Source organism: Dreissena polymorpha, chromosome 5, assembly GCF_020536995.1.
Source record: "Dreissena polymorpha isolate Duluth1 chromosome 5, UMN_Dpol_1.0, whole genome shotgun sequence".
NCBI lineage: Eukaryota > Metazoa > Mollusca > Bivalvia > Myida > Dreissenidae > Dreissena > Dreissena polymorpha.
This window is the reverse complement of record NC_068359.1, coordinates 75620023-75641005: the sequence shown is the minus strand read 5'-3', so window position 1 is coordinate 75641005 and position 20983 is coordinate 75620023. Positions and strand designations below refer to the sequence as shown.

At 34.2% G+C, this 20983-nt stretch overlaps 2 protein-coding genes across 4 annotated transcripts in view; one reads left to right on the top strand and one right to left on the bottom strand.

Moving 5' to 3' along the window:
* LOC127881850 (uncharacterized) overlaps positions 1–20983 on the top strand; it is a 47877-nt gene that overhangs the window by 6460 nt on the left and 20434 nt on the right. The gene's annotated exons all lie outside the window — the stretch shown is intronic.
* Positions 5274–20825, bottom strand: LOC127881848 (uncharacterized). 2 transcript variants are annotated; one of them, XM_052429999.1, is made up of 16 exons: positions 20147–20825; positions 19628–19760; positions 18084–18300; positions 17000–17212; positions 16317–16385; positions 16064–16123; positions 15652–15680; positions 14054–14153; positions 13862–13942; positions 13239–13376; positions 12255–12339; positions 11069–11250; positions 8083–8253; positions 7648–7749; positions 6893–6978; positions 5274–5530 (listed from the first exon to the last, which is right to left on the bottom strand). In XM_052429999.1, exons 1-16 carry the CDS (start codon positions 20295–20297, stop codon positions 5452–5454), a joined length of 1896 nt encoding a protein of 631 aa, XP_052285959.1. In that variant the 5' UTR covers positions 20298–20825; the 3' UTR covers positions 5274–5451. The 2 variants fall into 2 exon arrangements, with proteins under 2 accessions (XP_052285959.1, XP_052285960.1); XM_052430000.1 differs by lacking the exons at positions 6893–6978; positions 7648–7749; positions 8083–8253.

Here is a 20983-nt window from a genome sequence, read left to right as displayed (position 1 = left end):
TTCGGGGATAATTGTGATGGTATCTTTAAAAGAAAATATATCAGAGTTTATGACTTGAAAGTAATTATCGCTAATTTAAATGACCGCTATTTCTTTGAATTAGAACGGTACAATTACACCGTACTATCGGTTTATGACACCGAATCCGCTTTTTAGACTTTTACGGACGTAACGTCAACGGAACGTGACAAGCTTTATTTACTGAATGAATGAGATGCATGAGTAAACAATTATACCAGCGTTGATAACGTCATTTTTTAATTTAACAATATGAAATTAAATCAATATAAAATTATTCTCTATTATTCAATGTACACGCGTAAGTTAATGCTGTTATTATGATTTGTTAATGCAATGAGCATTAGTTTTACACTGTATGCAAACAACTGGGTGGGGTAACAACGTAGTAATACTACCAACTGACCAACCTTCTTAAAATTGTGATCCGAATTCAACGGTCACCTGTGGACAACGGTCACTTTGATCATTTCCCTTGACTGACCGCTGAATTCAGGTTTAGTAAAACCTTGTTAACACTTTAGAAGCCACATTTATTGTCTGATCATCATGAAATTTGGTCAGAAGATTGGTCTCAATGATATCTTGGATGAGTTTGAAAATGGTTACGTTTGTTTGAAAAACATGGCTGCCAAGGGCGGGCATTTTTCCTAATATGGCTTTATATTGCTATTGTAAAATCTTGTAAACACTCTAGAAGCCACATTTATTGTCCGATCTTCATGAAACATAGTAAGAAGATTCACCCCAATAATATCTTTGACGAGTTCAAAACTGATGCCGTTTGGTTGAAAAACATGGCTGCCAGGGGGCAGAGCATTTTTCCTTCTATGGCTAAAGTAAAACCTTGTTAATATTCTAGAGGCAGAAGACGTTTTGAAAATGATACAGAGCTCCAGATAAGGTTTTGTGAAATTCTTAACGTACTACCAGATTTTAAAAAAAGAACTCTGAAATTTTATTCTTAACGTTACTACTTAGTTTTGGAAAATAATTCTTAACTTTTCTAAATGACCAAAAAATAAATAATAATGGTTATTTTCATGCAACAAATCAAAATAAACATACTAGCAACTTTATTTATACGAGTTCAATAGTGTCTATTCAGTATCATACAATTTTATTTTTCAAATACCTTCATATGCCCAAACTGTGCTTAGATCGCATGCCTTCGATGAATTTTTACATATTTCACAATTAAAACAGGTCTCCCCTTCAATCTGTTCAACGATTAGCCACGTGAATTGTCCCTTCCACTCGTTCAATGTTTTGTTTTGTTTAATTTTGGACCCGTCGTATTTTTTATAGCTTTTCCAACTTTGTCGGCAACTGAACATACAACATCGTATAAGATCTTTACTATAATGTCTTTCTTAACATTCAACTTCGGCTCACTTTGCGAACAATATGTTAAAAGCGTGGCTTTGCACGCTTTGCAGTTTTTTAGGACGCTTTCTGGGCGCCGCCATTGTTTTTGACAGATAGACTGTACACGCCGCTTTTATTGGAAAAAATGCGCTTTGTTAAACAAACTCGATAACCATTCTATATAAGCACCGAAAAGATCTTTCATGCGCAAAAAGAACTCAATCAAAATATATACGAACCGATGCAAAAATAATATATTCGTAACTTGATTTTGTAATTCTTAATGGTACGTCAAGATTCTAAAATAAATACGTAACAGACTTGAAAATAATTCGTAATTACGAAAATACGACCCTTATCTGGAGCTCTGTGATATCTTGGATGAGTTTGAAAATCGTTCAAGTTGGTGGGAAAACATGGCCACCAAGATGGCAATTTTCCTTATATGGCTATAGTAAAACCTTGTTAACACTCTAGTGGTCACATTTATTGTCTGATCTTCATGAAACTTGGTCAGAAGATTTGTCCCGATGATATCTTGGAATAGTTCGAAAATGGTTTTGGTTGCTATAAAAACATGGCCACCAGGGAGCCGGGCTTTTTTCCTTACATGGCTATATATATGGCTTTAGTAAAAGCTTGTTAACACTCTAGAGGCCACGTTTATTGTCTGATCATCATGAAACTTGTTTAGAAGATTTGTCCAAATGATATCTTGGATGAGTTCGAAAATGGTTCCAGTTGGTGGAAAAACATAGCCGCCAAGGGGGCATGGCAATAGAAGCCACTTTTATTGTCAGATCATTATGAAACTTGGTCAGAAGATTTGTCCCAATGATATCTTAGATAAGTTCGAAAATGGTTTCAGTTGCTTGAAAAACATGGTCACCTGGGGGCTGGGCATTTTTCTTTATATGGCTTCATGAATCTTCATGAAACTTGGTCAGAATTTTTGTTTAAATGATATCTTTGACAGGGTTTTTTCTCCACTTTTTGGGAAGATAGCCCATGGCTTTGGAATTGGGAATTTTATCGGTATTTGCATGAAATTGGGAAAATAAATTCATTAGCCTTTTTTTCCACACGAAAAGTCCACTGATTAGGGAAATACTAAATTTGATTTAACTCTTTATAATCATTCAAATTAAGAGAAAAAATCATATAATACTTTATTAGATGTAATTGAATTAAAATTGAGATAAAATACACATAAGACTTCTTTCTAAAAAAAAAAAATTTTTTTTTTTTTTTTTTTTTTTGGAAATTGGGAAATTTTTTCCACATTTTGGGAAAAAAGTATACTTTTTGGGATTGGGAACATAGCCGAATTTCGGCTATAAAATCGGGCCAAAAAAAACCCTGCTTTGATGTGTATGAAAATGGTTCTGGTCTGTTGAAAAATGTGGCTGCCAGGATGTTCACTAGTCGTGAAAGTTGGTGAGAATATGTGTTCTAATTACATCTTGGGCTGCACAGAAGAGGTCAGTTCCTTAGATATTGTACAGATCAATTTTTTTGGACGCACTTGACCAGATTGGAACTCGTCCTAACATAGGGTGATCACAATAGCTCATCTTGATCACTTTGTGCTAAAGTAATGTAAAAACTTAACATAAAAGAAATAAATAAATAGTAGAACGTATGAACAACTAGCATTTGATTTCTATGCAGAATTTTGACAACTTTTGAATGAACTATTAGTCAAGTCCAGCTAATGCGACTCTAATTTTCTTTTGATAAAGTTTTAATTTCCTAGAATTCCACTCATGCAAGAAAAATTGAAGATAAAAGCAGAAATGAGGCTGTGACATTTGCCTACCTGACTTTTTAACACATTGAATAAAACTATTGAATTGTTCGCAAATTTCAGAGTTCACAGTTTCAAAACCTTGCAGCCTACACGAGTTAAAAGCACTGGAACATTTGTGGGTATATCCGTGAAAAATATCATGAAAGAAACGGACATTTTTGTAATACCCACTTTCTCGATTTAAGCAGTATTCTTGTAAATTGCATGCAAAATCGTAAAAAATATCAGTTGGTGGTGTTTCTAAATGTGTATACAAGGATGCTGCTGGGTCTTTACGTCCTTCTACTGTGGTCATATGAAACCCATAACAATGACCATGATCAGCACAAAACCACAGGAATAAATTTGATGTACCAGGAGCCGAAGTATGAACTTTTGAGTACAATTTTTGACAGCGTTCAAAGTCTAATGTTGGATCATCGTGGTCAACATTCTTTTTACTAGAATTATCATTGTCTATGGTAAATTTTCGCATGTTCCTCAATTTCAATCCTTTTTTATTAAAGTAATATGCACGACCATAAACTGCTGGATTATATGTTCCTAACTGGGGAATTGCTGGTTCTGGTTCATTGCTCTCAATACTTTGTGACTGATTGATAATATGCATAATCAAAAGTTTAATATCATCCGGCAGTGTGTTGTTATTATGTAACATGGATTCACCTACAAGGTCTCTGAGCTCAGGAGCAACACGTCTCATTTCATTGAGTATAGCATTAAACCGATCAATGGACAAACTTGGTTCACAGATAAACAAACGTAATGTAGAACAGAAGGAAGGTGGTAAGAAGCTTGTAACAGATGCAGTGGTTGCTAACATTTTAATAACATAAGCAAAGGCTATCTTTTCCCCAGCAGACATACTGTTACTTAAAAATCTTTCAAATGATGGTCTAACATCAGCATCTAAAACCTGTGTAACATTTTGTATTCTGCTTTTTTTTTCTAAATCATCTAATATATCTGTATTGTTAATTTCTCTTAGCTCCAGTTTAGCCAAATAAATCAACGTGTCCCTATTTTTAATCATTTGTTGTTTATCAATATCATTCATGTTTTTCAAAAAACACCGATCCATTCTACGATGTAATGTTGGTTGTATATTAATATTATCAGCGCATTGCGAAATTTCCTCAAAAGTGGCATGTCTAAATCCTACACCAATTTTTGTTCCATCACAACAGAGCCTTTTGGGTTGAAATCCACAGACACTACATGGAATTCTAAAATCTATTTTCATATTAGAGGCCCAACTAAACCACCAATTTAAAAATACCTTTGGGTCCATAAATTTAGCTTCAGGATGTCTTAATTTGTATGATTCATTTTTCATCATGCAAAATGCAGAAAATGTTGTGCCAGATGTTGTTACCATATTAATAAACTCGTATCCTATTTCATCACCTGCAGCAGTATCTCTTGATAATACATGCAAACAATCACCCAATCCTTCATCCCAGTAGATTTTACATGGCTCTGACGCATTGCAACAATGTCTTGTATAAACATCACATTTAACAGGGGCAAAGAGTGTGTAAACAGTTAGGCACCGTTTGTTTTCATGCAAAATGATGCCATTAGGATCCCATTCCTCGTGATCATCTGTTTGTACCCAACCAATACCACATGCACATGTAGTGCCGGGAACTGTAGGAAACAAGTCAGGACCTCTAAGACATCCATCATTTGTTCGACTTAAATGAAGATCATTCCATGAATCACGCTTTAAAATATTATTTCTTAGAGTATCACTATCTTTGGATTGTGCTGAATGTCCGCTTTTACATTTAAATTGCCAAAGACCAGATTCTACATTAAAAAAGTCAGTGCTTGTATTTTCAAAGTTACCTATATCATTAGTATTAGTGTCATACTGATCAATAACCTCATCAGGTTCTGTTTGAACAGGATCATTTAAAACTTCAATGTCAACAGAAACAAATTCTTCCAACACCTCAGGATGACGTTGTAAAACAGCAATGTGTTTACAGACATTTTTGGAAAGAAGATTGTCTATTGATTTTTTGTGTCCTCTCGTGGTTCTGCATTTTCCATCCAAACAACTTAACATGTACTTATTTAATTTTTTATTAAATGTAAGATGAACAAACACTGGATGTTCGTCACCTTCCACAAGAATTGAATACTTACGTGTGTCTTGACTGCAAGAGAGTGTCACTAAATCTTTATCCTTATCATTTAAAGCAGTTTGTACAAACCGTTGAATTCGTGTTTCAGTAGAGTTACTGCCATCAACCGTCAAGTTTGACACAACCATCTGTTCTAGAAATTTGCAGTGCATACAAGTTACAGCATTTTCTTCTGTTGTATCTAAAACGAAAAACTCATCATTTGATTTGTGTGCATTTTTAATATTTATCAAAGTACTGTAGGTGTTACAACTACAACGATAATAATCTCTAGTTTCCTGTGGGTATTTGAGGACATAGACAAATGAGTTCCTCTTAAATGAGCCGTCATGCTGATCATAATCATTCATCACACAGCCTAAATTTCCTAATTCATCAAACATTTGAATAGAAAACTTCCCATGATCCAGGAGTGAGCAATAGTAATTTTGAAACAGGTTCAAAGAAGAATTTGTTGATGATTGTATTAAGGTTGCATGAGGCAATGCTTCTGTTAACTGGCCCTGTAAAAATGTACGTGTTACACTATTGGTCTTAATTGTTTTGCATCTTTTTATTTTTTTCGCTACAACATTTGTATTACATAAACTTGCCCCTGGAGTATCTGTGGTGTTGGAATTATTTAACTCTGGAAAAGCCTTAACAAAATAATTGAAAAGTGAGGCATATTCTTTTTTCATAAAAAGATATATTGAAAGATTTCTTAACGAAGTTGCCTGAGATAAATTAAAAAAGAAGTTTGAATCAAAACGTGCTGATTTTGCAAAGAATGACTCTAATCCTTTAATATCCCCTGATAAACAATTCAATATTTTTGATTGTTCCAAAAGCGTTTTGTTACCCGTTACCTTTTCAGTTAGCATATCATTTGACTTGACAAATTTACTTTCAACTTGATTTAAACGGAAGTTAACAAACAGATCAGAATTTTAAGTATGTCTGTTCCATCAATCCTTGATATATCCCACTTTCAAAATATCTGACATAAATTATTTCTTTTTCTTCAATAACACACTTAAAAATTGTACAAACAAAACATCCTTTTGTGCAGTTTTTAACAGACGAAAGTCTAGCTGCTTCTTGCTCTAAAGTAAAAAAACTCTGTTTAACACCAGTTACAATCTGTTGTTCATACATTTTATGTAATATTTGTTGTTGATATTGAGAAGCCTTTGAACATTTATCAAGATTACCTAAAAGAACTTTGAACCATTCCTCCCCATAACTTAATTCATAACCAACAGTTTTACCTTCCTCGCGCTTGCGTTTAGATGATTTAAGTTTCGTGCCAGAAAACAGGTTGGAGCCAAGTTCAGGTCTACATGTCTCAACAAAATCAAATTGAGTGCATTTTTTTACATAATAGTATGACCTAGGAGCATGACTCGGTACCAATGCTGACGCAGAAGCAACTTTATTATGGTTGGAATATTGGCTTATTATATCTGGCCATCTTTCTCCTAACAGAGATCTTCTGTGTAAAAATTCCACACAAAGATTTTGAAACTTTTCAAAATCTTTGCTACTTATGTCCTCTAAATACTTAGCATGATCCTTTGGTGTGTAAGTGAGCAAATCATCCATGATGTTGAACTCTTCATCAAATAATGGCAGCATCAGCTGTGGTCTCTGGAAAAAAGATTCAAATCAGGAGCAAATACAATATAATTTAATTGCACTGTATACCGGAAAGTGTTGTCAATTAATATCAATGAATATTAGGCAAATGCTATGATATTTTTATGAAGCATAATAGATGCTAGACGAAACACATTTGGACCTTCTGAATTATTTGTAGTCTACTTAATCTTATTTAAACTAATGTTCCGCGGTCGGAGACATATGCCCCCCCCCCCAAACGTTGCCTTGACCATGACTTTGACCTAGTAACCTGAAAATCAATAGGGGTCACCTGCCAGTCATGATCAATGTACCTATGAAGTTTCATGATCCTAGGCCTAAGCGTTCTTGAGTTATCATCCGGAAACATTTAGTGGACGGACCGACGGACGGACGGACCAACAGACCGACATGTGCAAAACAATATACCCCCTCTTCTATGAAGGGGGGCATAAAAAGTACAAAAGTTAGTCAATGTCAGGTCAAAATGAGGTCAGGGTGATGTGGATGTGTTGATAGTGCTAGGAAACATGTCATTTCGTAATAGCCTTGAATGGCAGGACACGTACCAACCGACAGGCCGATTGCTATATGCCTTGAGCATCAGTAGATTCTGCCGTTCTAAAAGTCAATGAAGCTTAACTGTGTTGTTCTAACTGAACAGTAAAATTTACGTACTAAATGCATTGGGCATAACACCAGATTTGTGGTTTCTTCCTTCACCTGATGATCCTCTAACACAGCAAGCCAATCCTCCAATGTTCGAAATATGTTCTGGTCCTTATAATGGCAGACAAAAACAAGACCTATGATTTTAAGTAAATTTGTTATGTTCATATATACATTAATTATTTTTTCCAACTATTTTTTTTAGTTTGTATATGTTGTTATACAATTGTTTTACACATGGCTATTGAATTTATTCATTAGATTCTAACTAAACAAATGAGTGTAATTTTTTTTAACTCTTGATGCAAGCAAATGATGAACAGTAGTAATTAGGCACACAAACCTGGAAGACAATATGTATTTGACCATCAACACTAGAGAAGACCGACATAAAGATATGCAGAAAATTAAGTAACACCAGTTCATACACAGTACTCAACTTACATCATAGAGATGTTTAAGTGCGTGGATTTCAAGACGATTAAAGCTCAGGACTTTGGTACAGTCTCCCCATCTACAGCATTTCTCTTGAACCACATGAGAGATGATATGTGCATCTAGCTGTCCTATTGAGTGAAAGTCTTCCTTGCAGGATGTCCATTTGCACGAATACTCCTATAACAAGCAAATTTGTAAACTGCAGATTTGGAAGCCAAAGTCAATTAACTTACAGTGTCCACATTTTTAACTTAAGTTATAATCATTCACTAAGTTTTACACAAATGTTATTTTTGTTTGAAAATGTTAATGAAAAGGCAAGGCAAAAAAAGAGATGTACTCACATAAGTCCATGAAAATAAGACTACTAATAGGTCTTGGTGTGTATTGTGGATTTCACCATGATTTGTTTTACTCTATTTTTGTTTTATTTATCTATATATTGATATTTTCCATGAGCATTTTAAACAGATACACATCTTATCAGAGCCTCCGTTAATGTAATAAAGTATATTACTGTTCTGTTCTTCTGTTAATAACTTATCTAAAACAAGAAACCGTCGGAGACGGGTGATGCTCTCCAAAGTTTTTTTTGTCACAATATTGCACTATATATTCAGATAAAAGGAAACGTCTTGAGGGGCATAACTTTGGACAAAATAATAAGATGGATGGTTTAGCAACTTAAAAATTTCAAATTTCAAAGGGCCATAACTCTGTGAACTGAGGAGCTGCGCCATGAGCGCATGATACGCCCGTCGTTCGCCAATGAAGTAGTAAGGTAATAAATAACCCTTTGAATCATTTTTTTACTTCAGTTTATTTGTATTTGAATACATGGTTTATTTTATAAGTACTAGCGCCGTCTCCTTGACATTCATACCATATCTTTTTTTGATTATATGTATGCATTTCTTTAGAGGATATGGAGTTGAAGTAAACCTGTTATAGATATTTTGACCAATAATAAAAGAGAAATGTAGATGGGTAAGTGGTAGTGTACAATCGGAATAGAAAAAAGCTCACTTTGTTCAATTTTTCAGGGATACTAAAAAAAAAAAAAAAAAAATCCATCGAAGGATATTTGAGCTACAGTAGGACATTCAATGAAATCACGAAATTTTGACGAACAAAGTCCCATAACTCTGGAACGACAATTCAGAATTCCGTCAAAAACGAAAGGGGATAAGGGTTTATCAATATTAAGATTGTGTTAAAATTTGAAGAAAATCTGTCAAAGGATATTTGACGTAGCGTACGACATTAACAGACGGACGGACGGACGGCTACGGTAGGACATTCAATGAAATCACGAAATTTTGACGAACAAAGTCCCATAACTCTGGAACGACAATTCAGAATTCCGTCAAAAACGAAAGGGGATCAGGGTTTATCAATATTAAGATTGTGTTGAAATTTGAAAAAAATCCATCGAAGGATATTTGAGCTACAGTAGGACATTCAATGAAATCACGAAATTTTGACGAACAAAGTCCCATAACTCTGGAACGACAATTCAGAATTCCGTCAAAAACGAAAGGGGATCAGGGTTTATCAATATTAAGATTGTGTTAAAATTTGAAGAAAATCTGTCAAAGGATATTTGACGTAGCGTACGACATTAACAGACGGACGGACAGACGCGGGGTAGGGGGAATTCCGTCAAAAACGAAAGGGGATCAGGGTTTATCAATATTAAGATTGTGTTGAAATTTGAAAAAAATCCATCGAAGGATATTTGAGCTACAGTAGGACATTCAATGAAATCACGAAATTTTGACGAACAAAGTCCCATAACTCTGGAACGACAATTCAGAATTCCGTCAAAAACGAAAGGGGATCAGGGTTTATCAATATTAAGATTGTGTTAAAATTTGAAGAAAATCTGTCAAAGGATATTTGACGTAGCGTACGACATTAACAGACGGACGGACAGACGCGGGGTATACCATAATACGTCCCGTCATAGAAGGGCGTATAAAAATCATCCGACCATAAACGGCTGATAATATGCACATCTCCTCTTGGTAGTGAAGCTTCCCATAAAGTTTCATTGAATTCCCGTAATAAGTTGCTGAGAAATAGCCCGGACAAGAATTGCACTATATGTACAATGGAAAAATTCAAAGGGCCATAACTCTGTGAAAAATCTTCCGACGAGAACCGGCTGATAATATGCACATCTCCTTTTGGTAGTGAAGCTTCCAATAAAGTTTCATTGAATTCCAGTCATTAGTTGCTGAAAAATAGCCTGGACAAGAATTGCACTATATAAACATGTTAATGGAAAATTTCAAAGGGCCATAACTCTGTGAAAAAACATCCGCCCAGAACCGGCTGATAATATGCACATCTCCTCTTGGTAGTGAAGCTTCCCATAAAGTTTCATTGAATTCTGGTCATTAGTTGCTGAGAAATAGCCCGGACAAAAATTGTGCACGGACGGGCGGATGGACACACAGACAGACGAAGCAGCGACTATATGCTCTCCCCCAATTTTTTTTTGGGGGGGAGCATAAAAATAGCAACAAGTAAATTTGATATATTGTATGAATATGGCATACACTTATTTTTCCAGGTTGAAATCTTATTTAGTTTCTGATATATAGCCCTAAAATGTTTGTAACAAACAGATGGATGGACTGACAGACTGACCTATGGAAAACGCCAAAACTGTATCTCTCTGCCTTTGGAGAGGATAATAATTCAACAAAAAGTAGAAATCATCAATAAAAACTTGATGCATCTAAGTTGACTTAGCATTGAGTGAGTTCATTATGTCCCTTAACTGAACAAAACAGCTACTAAACATGATTTGTTGCAATTATAAAGAAGCACTTACAGGTCCAGGGTTTCAATCACCAACATATGATAAAAATAGTTCTCAGTAACAAAGGGCACAAAAAATGCAAGAAAAAAACACTTAAAGGTTAAAATAAATATATACATGTATGGTTATTCAATAAACAATGTATAATTTGTCATAAAGTACCGGTCCTGGGTTTTTCTCAACATCATTTGAGAGCATCAACATCCGCTGGGACAGGTTAACATGTTGCTGAATACACAGCTGCATCATGATGTAATGAAGACCACCTTGTCCACACATATGACCCAGCATCATCAGTCCAAACATCTTCATCCACATGGTGGGAGGGAAATGTTCGTATGTTCCTACAGAACAAAACATGTTAATGACTTATCATTTAAAGTATAAAAGGCAAGCCTTAAAATTCTTAGAAAGCTTTAACTTCTGTATCAGGTTATATACCCATTAAAACATTCCTTACAGCCACACACCTTGAAATGAAATACATGGCATAGTAAATTTAAGTATAAATAAGAAACATATTTTATATTTGCCAATTAGAATATATCTGGTGGTTGCAAGGTAGAAATCCGTCTCTTTTGCGCTTTAAAACTTGCGCTTTGTCGAAATGGACATATACGTATAAAAATCCTTCTTTCAGTTTTAAAAGCGGTAACGTTTGAAAAATAATAAATTACTTGCTAACTAGGCTATAGATTTAATTTTATCTATGCCAATTACAATATATCTGGTGGTTACGTCTTTTTGCGCTTAAAACCTTAAAAATAATCGCGTTGTTTGAAATGGATGTATACATATAGAAATCCTTTCGGTTTTAAAATTTAGAAAAATAAATAAATTACTTGCTATCTATGCTATAGATTTGATTTTATCTATGCCAATTAGAATATATCTGGTGATTAAGGTAGAAATCCGTCTTTTTGCACTTTAAAACTTAAAAATAATCGCGTTTGTCGAATTGGACGTGTACGAATAGAAATCATTCTTTCAGTTTTAAAATTTTAAAAAATAATAAATTACTTGCTAACTAGGCTATAGATTTAATGACAATTTTGCACACTTTCAAATTGCATCTATATGTATTGATTAACATGTATTTCATTTCAAGGTGTGTGGCTTTAATGTGATATATAAAACATTGTTGAAATGCTCAGTTAAATAAAAATAAAAATAAGTAATATCCCTCAATGGGATCAAGTCACACAATAAACTTATAGACAATGCTTAATTTATTCACTTCAAACTGTTTTTCTTGACAGATATCAAAAGTTGAATCAAATTTTCTTTAATTTCATTCAAGATTACATCACTGCATTTGATTAAAAATTTGAAAAATGCTAAAATTTGCCTTCACAATGGAAACTTCTATTTTCCAAGCATCCCTTCCACTTCCTTGAGCTGACTTCGTTGAGTTCTTGATTAGCAGATGCAATCTGTAGGATTAACTTTATAAATAATTCTAAAATAAGTGATCATTACCCAAAAAATAAAAAATATTAATTTTTTTGCCTAATGAGACACTTTCACATCCATAAATGTGCCACAAACATAAAGGCCATTAACCATCCAATCAAAATATTCAGAATTAGAGGTGCTCATTATATTAACAGTAATGACAAAGTTTGTATACATGTATATATTTTCAACATACTATGTTCTGCAAAATATTCTCATGCAAACCAGGGTTGTCAATTTAATAAGCTACATTGCATGTAATAGGGGTAAGACAATTCTGAAAATAATCCTTGTTGTGTTTGTCAAATTGTGTTCGACAACTTCATTAATCACATGTTAGCTAGATTTTAGGTTGCCATAGTGTAGTGGATATGGTGGCCACCTCACAAACAGGAGGTCATTGGTTGGATCCCAAACAGTGGAAGCATGCTTAAGATCTCCCCAAAAGACACCTATTAATGATCCTACGGACATATTAGCTTGATTTAACGTATCCATGTTGAAGTGGATATGGTATCCGCCTAGCAAACATGAGGTCAGTGGTTGGATCCCCACTGTGGGAGAATTCTTTAGATCTTCCGCAAAGACATCAAGTACTAATCCTACCCAGGGAACGGACTTGAGGGCATTTCAAGCAATCTGGCTAAAACAAACAGGTTTAATTAAAATAGAAAGATTAACTAAAATGGACATACCAGTTATATAGGGCTATAACTATCATATTGAGTATGTCAACACAAAATTGTGTCATTAGTTGCTAGAAGATACAGAAAACATTATATGGGAAAGTGCATGTGTAGACCTCCTTTCTTTTGTTACTTAATTAGTACATAAAATGCTTGTCAAGCATACGCAAGGCAGGGATTTAAAGTCATACCATGGGTGAAGCTATTAGCTTAATTTTACTCTCTTTTCCAGTCTCCAGTTGCTTGATGTGGCGACTGCAGAAGTGGCTCAGCAAAGCGTCTTCGTTGGTGCAAACAACCCTGCATTCTGGACACGAAATGTGCGCCTTCTTGAAATATAAAACTTAGTGAAACATAAAAATATATTAAACATTTATTTTTCATTATTTTAACCAATAAATACCTAATAAACACGAAATTTGAGATTAACTTAGATAAGAAAACATTTAATGTAAGCAAGTTAGTTCAAATAACAATGAACAAAATTGCAATATTTTTTATCAATAAATCAATAATAATTATTTAAAAAAACAACAACCTGACAATCTCCTCACATTTATGTGACTGAACTGTCAGTCAAAAAACGTTTGTGAGCTAACAGATAGATATCTGTTATGAGAGAAGATCCAAAATATTTTTGCCATTTCTTATATCATACTGCAAGTGTCAGTTCTTCTGGCTCTGGGCATTTTCTATTTCTATCAAACCACTAAATTCAATGCATTTTATTCAGAAAAGAGTTAACAGACCATGGATGTTATCTAGCCTAAGAAGCATAATAATGCAAGGTACACTAATAAGTTACATTTCTTACCTTTTTCAGCTTCATCAATAAAGGACGACATGCGGGTGGGTTCTTCTGTCTGCAGGGTTGTGCCACTTCTTTCCTCTTCTTCTGCCAAAATATTAATTAAACATACTTGGTAACCAATATTATTTATAATGATGGAAGTAAATATATTTTTAATTTGCAGACAATTATTATATCTCTATTATGCTTTCTCACCAGGTATGTTCCACAGATATTTGAAGCCTTCACCTCCACTGCAACGGTCTGGGCAAGTTCTACAACTATACAATCCTTCGTACTGGTTGCTGTCGGACATCTGAATTATGGAAGAAATACACACATATATATTGCCAAGTTGTATGATTTTGATACAAAAGTGATTTATTCCTCTATCGTTATCACAAAAGAATCACAAACCCAACCAACAGCAGTTTTATTCCTATGCTCTCACCTTAAACTCTGCAAGGGGCTCAATTTCACATATCTTGTCAAACCAGAACAAATGTACTTCAAGTTTTCATTTAATTACATGTATATGGACTGGCAAACTATGAATAGTTTAAGAACTTAGAACTGCTTTCTGTCCAATATGCGCATAGCAAATAAGCTTGCATTGTAAATGTTAACACTACCAAAAACGCTATGCTTATTATGAGGACCATTCTTTAAACTGTCAATTAAGGGTGTTCACTGAAACATGCTGAACATTATTAAATGTTTGGAACTTTATAAGTGAAACATTCAATTATTTTAAAAAGAAAAATCACTTTAGTCAGTTCCATTTCTTAAGTGGTCTTCATGCATATGGTTTCATGCATGATGTTTCGTGCATAGTGTTTCATTTATCTGAAAGCCAACTACATTATTAGAGGTCTTGTTTTATGCATATGGTTTTATGCATGGTGTTTCATGCAAAGGGTTTGATGCATAGTGTTACACATTTGGTTTATTTGCGTGTGGTTTATACACGAGGTTTAGTATAGGTTGTTTTCATGCATCTGGTTTTGTGCATGAGGGTTTAGAGTGTGTGGTTTTGTGTATGATGTTTGAGATCGAGGTTTTAATGCCTATCACTTTGGAGTATAGTGTGCGTTCATACAAACAGTTTTCATGGTAAAAGGTTCGAACCTGATGGGTCCTGGTCAAGTTTCATAAGAGAGAAATCAGCGCTGTAGTTTGAGGTTTTGATAATAATTGTTCTGTTCAGTTTCCGATCAATTTGGAAAGATAGCCACAAGGAAAATTCATTATAACCATTCTGTACGATTCGTCCGGAAAGCTAGCCGTTACTGTGTACATAAGGGAGGGATCGTTACAAATCTTAATACCACTTAAACTTAAATTTGCAAACACAATAAGAATGTGAAACCCATTTTAACTTTTTTTTTAAATAATCAATTAACATCACACATAAAAAGGTTTATAATATTTAAAACTCATAGAAAAACAACACTTAACAATCAACACAACAACAGCAACTATTAACAGGTGTAACAAGATGGCCATGCATAATTTAGATTTGGATAACTATGTTTTGGCTTAAAACACTTTTTATTTTCACATTATCTTCAATTTTGGATTACGTTCATTTTCAATTGTTATTTTGCAGGTTTCTATATTAGAATGTGTGTTTTCGATTTTATTTCTTTGTTTTGATTTATCATTGATGCGTGACCCTGGCTGAATCTAGCTAGTGGAGAACTTCAAATTACACATACTATGAACAGTGATCCTTAGCAAATTTTGGATAGTATATATGGCCTGGCTCTCACAACTAAAGGTAACATGTAACTTCATTAACCCAGAAACTTTACCTTTCATCAACAGTCTTAGATTTCTGGAACTTACATTCAACATGCACAATTATATAAGCTTAGGCTTTCGATGCAATCGAGCTAGAATAAATGGGTTTAAACTTAACATGAACAGTTATAAACATGCTTCTGTGGAAATCTTTAACTACTGCAAATAAAGAACACATTTATGATGTGGCCCGCAGTCCACAACCGAGTTTGAATAAAGCTGGCTTACATACTTTTTTATTTATTGCAGGATCCAAAAGGTTTCAGAATGACACACAGGGCAAATGGAGTCTCATTCGGTGAAATCAATAGGGGACTTATAAATAATTCCATATCACATTCAAAAGAAGGCTTGAATAAAAGATGGCTTAAATGAAAACTGTCATATTGAGAAGTTTAACATTAGTCTCAGTAAACTGCATACCTCCTTCCGGCCTAAAATTGGTCTTAGTTGACGTTTTCGTTCCTTGCAGACAACCACCATCTGCAAAAGACACATTCTTTATAAAATGACAGAATTATAAAAAAAAATTAAAACAGTTTAACTTTAAGTAAAACTTATAATATAAAGTATAATGCTTCTTTTCTTTTTTTAACTTCACAATGTTTATGTTTTTTTCATTCTGTAAAAAAGCCATGAAAACGACTAACAATGACAATGGTATAATTGCTAATACCTTCTTCGTAATCTTGGGATGTAGTGAAGTCTTTTGAAGTGGCTTGATGACAGCAGTTGCAGCAGGAGCCTGAAATTATTCGTTTAAATACAAACTAGATGACAACCAGACATTGATTCCCACCACGGAATTTGCCCGGACAAGGACAAATCCAATAGTCAGTTAAAGATTAAATGCATCCATGCAAAAGCCATGCTATTTATTCTCAAAACTTGTAAAAACAGGACGAAGCGCCATAATTATGACAAAATCGGTTACAGCTAAAACTCCTTTTTTACCAATCTCTATCACCTCTAACGCCATTCAGCTGTGGAAATATCAGCCAAGTTCTTCCACTATTAATGAAATATTGACTTTACAAACTTGCAGATTGCCAAGCAAGAGACGTGCTTAATACCTACCACATGGGAGGGGGGAGAGCTAGTAATAAAACTTCAAGCTGAAAGAATGCTCTAAAATATTAAATGACTTGGATAATCAACAAAATGCATTAAACATTTTAATGAGTTAAGAAGAAAGAAATTTGATAAACAAGTGTGTTTAAGAACATTTTTCATAAAAGCCACAATGCTATCAACACATGACCACAATGCTGCCATTACATGGTAAGTGACAAACGTGGCCTAAACCCTTTCATAAAACAACATTTTTATTATAACTTGTTTTCATATAAACAAGCATACCATTCGAACAACATCTGCGTATGATTTGGTATTTGCATCAGACACCATGGCTGGAGTGGAAACTGGAGGCCAGACACAATCAAGAACAACAGGCTCAGCTTCAATCTGGTGGACATCAGTCACTGGCTGCATGTCGTCAAGGACCGTCTCTAAACAGCCACGAGCACCACTGGCATTAAGATGAAGGCCATCCCGGGTGAACATGTTCCTTGTCTATGATTGAATATACATGCAAGCATTTGATAAATTTTCATGTTTAGAAAAATACAAAAAATTTAAGTTGAAATTAATAAACATAATGAGTTTTTGTTTATATACAGTGTTCCAGATAAGTGTTCATGCAATACAAATAACTACATGAAATTTTTTGAAAAAACACCCATTAAAATAAATCTGTAATTTTCTCTGGTAAAATATAAATTATATGTTCACATTAAAATCACTTTATTACTAAGAGTACTTGAATACATATAAATAGACAATAGTCCCTGTCTCTGCTATCTTTTATTACTCAATTCTGAAGTTCTGACACATGCCATATTTTTTTATTGGCTGTGAATAACATTCTTAATGTTTCTTTGTTTTGTATTTATTTTAAGTAGAAACCCTTTTATCACAACAGCAAATAATTACATCATTAAGTTGAAAAAATAATTGATTATAATTTATTGAACAAGAGATTGCCAATATGCTCCCCTACCGGTGAAACTCCACCATTGTCAGTAAAAAATAATAATTTTTTTTTTATATATTTGTTGCCAAAGCAACCAGAATTTTTGACATAGGAACAAAATAAAATGACGTGCATAATCTCCATATTGCCATCTATCCATGTTTCATGAAAAAATATTAAGAATTTTTAAAGTTATTGCAGGATCCAGAAAAGTGTGACGGACCGACTGACAGACGGACGGACGGAGTGCAAACCATAAGTCCCCTCCGGTTTAACCGGTAGGGGACAATAAAGCTTTGGGAAAGAAGATACAAACAGACAAGAGCATTGCTTTGTGTCACTTTCAAAGGTGGAGCAGACATTTTTTAAATGATCTGAAAAACATAGAAACATGTTAAAGAAGTCAATTACCTTCTGGTACACCAAAAACCTAACAAACAAAACCCTACGACAGTAGTCTTGAAGTAGTGAGTTGGCTCGTTTAATCCATTTCTGCATGGCAGTCAGACGTCCTTCTGGTATCCAACAACCTTGTCTGTAATCTGCACACCGAGGAAGCACTTCGCACAAGACAACCTCGGTGTCTGGACTGACCTGATGGACCACATCACACAAGTCAGCAACATCTCTGGAAATTTTTCAATACAATCATTATCATTAATAATAATATGTAAAAATACAGTCAACAAATAAATAGTTGTTGTCACTAAGAATATACACTTCATGGCGACAACATATTATTTTCAACTAAATTGTTAAAAAATGTAGAGTAAAGTATACAAATGTGTTCTTTTTCTTTGCAGACTTACTAACCAACCAACATAGTTACATAAACAAATATGTATAATTATATTGTTAATAGTATGCGCATAAATAAAACATTTATTGCGTATAAATAAAACATTTATTGCTATTTCATGTAAAATTAATTGTAGACAGCAGGCCTTTTTCTGCCTATCTCACGCGTCCGATAGTCGGTGGACCCATTCCCAATGCTAAATATGTATATTTTTCTGACAGCAAATAATAAAAAACAGTAAAATTAACATGGATAATAGAAACAAGGGCTGTTTGTAAAACATGCATGCCCCCCCATATGGGCTGTCAGTTGTAGTGGCAGCCATTGTGTGAATACGTTTTTTGTCACGGTGACCTTGACCTTTGACCTAGTGACCTAAAAATTAATAGGGGTCATCTGCCACTCATGATAAATGTTCCTATGAAGTTTCAAGATCCTAGGCATAAGAATTCTTGAGATAGCATCCGGAAACCATTTTACTATTTAAAGTCACTGTGACCTTGATCTTTGACCTAGTGACCTGAAAATCAATAGGGGTTATTTGCCAGTCATGATCAATGTTCCTAAGAAGTTTCATGATCCTAGGCCTAAGCATTATTGAGTTATCATCCAGAAACCATTTCACTATTTCGAGTCACTGTGACCTTGACCTTTGACCTAGTGACCTGAAAATCAATAGGGGTTATTTGCCAGTCATGATCAATGTTCCTATGAAGTTTCATCATGATCCTAGGCCTAAGCATTATTGACTGATCATCCGGAAACCATTTCATTATTTCGAGTTACTGTGACCTTGACCTTTGACCTAGTGACTTAAAAATCAATAGGGGTCATCTACCAGTCATGATCAATGTACCTATAAAGTTTCATGATCCTATGCCTAAGCGTTCTTGAGTTATCATCCGGAAACTATCTGGTGGATGGACCGACATGTGCAAAACAATATACCCCCTCTACTTCGAAGGGGGGCATAAATATTGTGTAATGCTTTATTTATAAATTAGAAACTAGATCACACTTTTACAATGATTGTAAGTTGTCCATGAGGAATAAACCATGTAAAATGTTAGTATTGCAAATATATGTAGTTATGGGAAACAACTACATTAAATTAAAATAAGTTTTTTAAAATTATTGATTTATAAACTTTATGTACCGGTAAAACACCGCTTCATTCGTAAGAATGTCATTGGAGCCTAGATGAATATACAGCTGTTGAACATCCATCTCCCTCAGGTCTCTCAACAATGCATGGCGAAAACCCCGATGATCACCAGAAAATTTGGCACCTTTGAAAACAGAGTTAGCGATTATATTTTCTTAAAGAATGTCTCAGTAAATAAATCGTAAATATACAATGAATGAATACACAAGGAAAATGCATGTTTTGCCTCAGGATTAAAATGAAAAGTTTGCAAATACAATTCTCTAAAATCTGTACAAATATCCCACGCGTTAAATATACAACCATGAAAATAAGTTCAAAAACGCAATTATGGCACATCAACATAATAAGTATAACTTTACATTGATGACAAATATTGTAAGCATAAGAAGCTTAGGAATTGAAATCTTAACTGATTAAGTATCAAGAAATGAAATAATTATATCATATATAGAAACAAATGTGTAACTTTAATAACTGTTATATACCATTTCCATTACATATTCTCACCAGAGATTGGCAGGCATTTGACAGCTATATCGTCAGGAAGAATATCCTTAATCCGATGAACATTGGAGTCCCCAGCAATAAGGTTCACTTTTTTCCTGTCTTGGGCACCTGAAAAAATAAAAGGAAAACGCTTCCCGCCACAACGCTGCATCCTGTTTAGCTAAAGAAACTTCAGCGTACAGTGCGTCTAACTACAAAAAGAATACGATCAAAACTGGTCAATCACACTTCAAGAAAAATTAAGGTCACACAAGTGAAAAAGCACTAGTTTTCAATAATCAATAAGTGTTAAAATTGCTATACACTGGTCAGTGTTAAATGCAAATATCACTTTGAACACGTAAAAGCGTCAATTATTGCACTTTAAGTGGTCAATCACACTTCAAGAAAAATTAAGGTCACACAAGTGAAAAAGCACTAGTTTTCAATAATCAATAAGTGTTAAAATTGCTATACACTGGTCAGTGTTAAATGCAAATATCACTTTGAACACGTAAAAGCGTCAATTATTGCACTTTAAGTGGTCAATCACACTTCAAGAAAAATTAAGGTCACACAAGTGAAAAAGCACTAGTTTTCAATAATCAATAAGTGTTAAAATTGCTATACACTGGTCAGTGTTAAATGCAAATATCACTTTGAACACGTAAAAGCGTCAATTATTGCACTTTAAGTGGTCAATCACGCTTCAAGAAAAATTAAGGTCACACAAGTGAAAAAGCACTAGTTTTCAATAATCAATAAGTGTTAAAATTGCTATACACTGGTCAGTGTTAAATGCAAATATCACTTTGAACACGTAAAAGCGTCAATTATTGCACTTTAAGTGTCCAAATG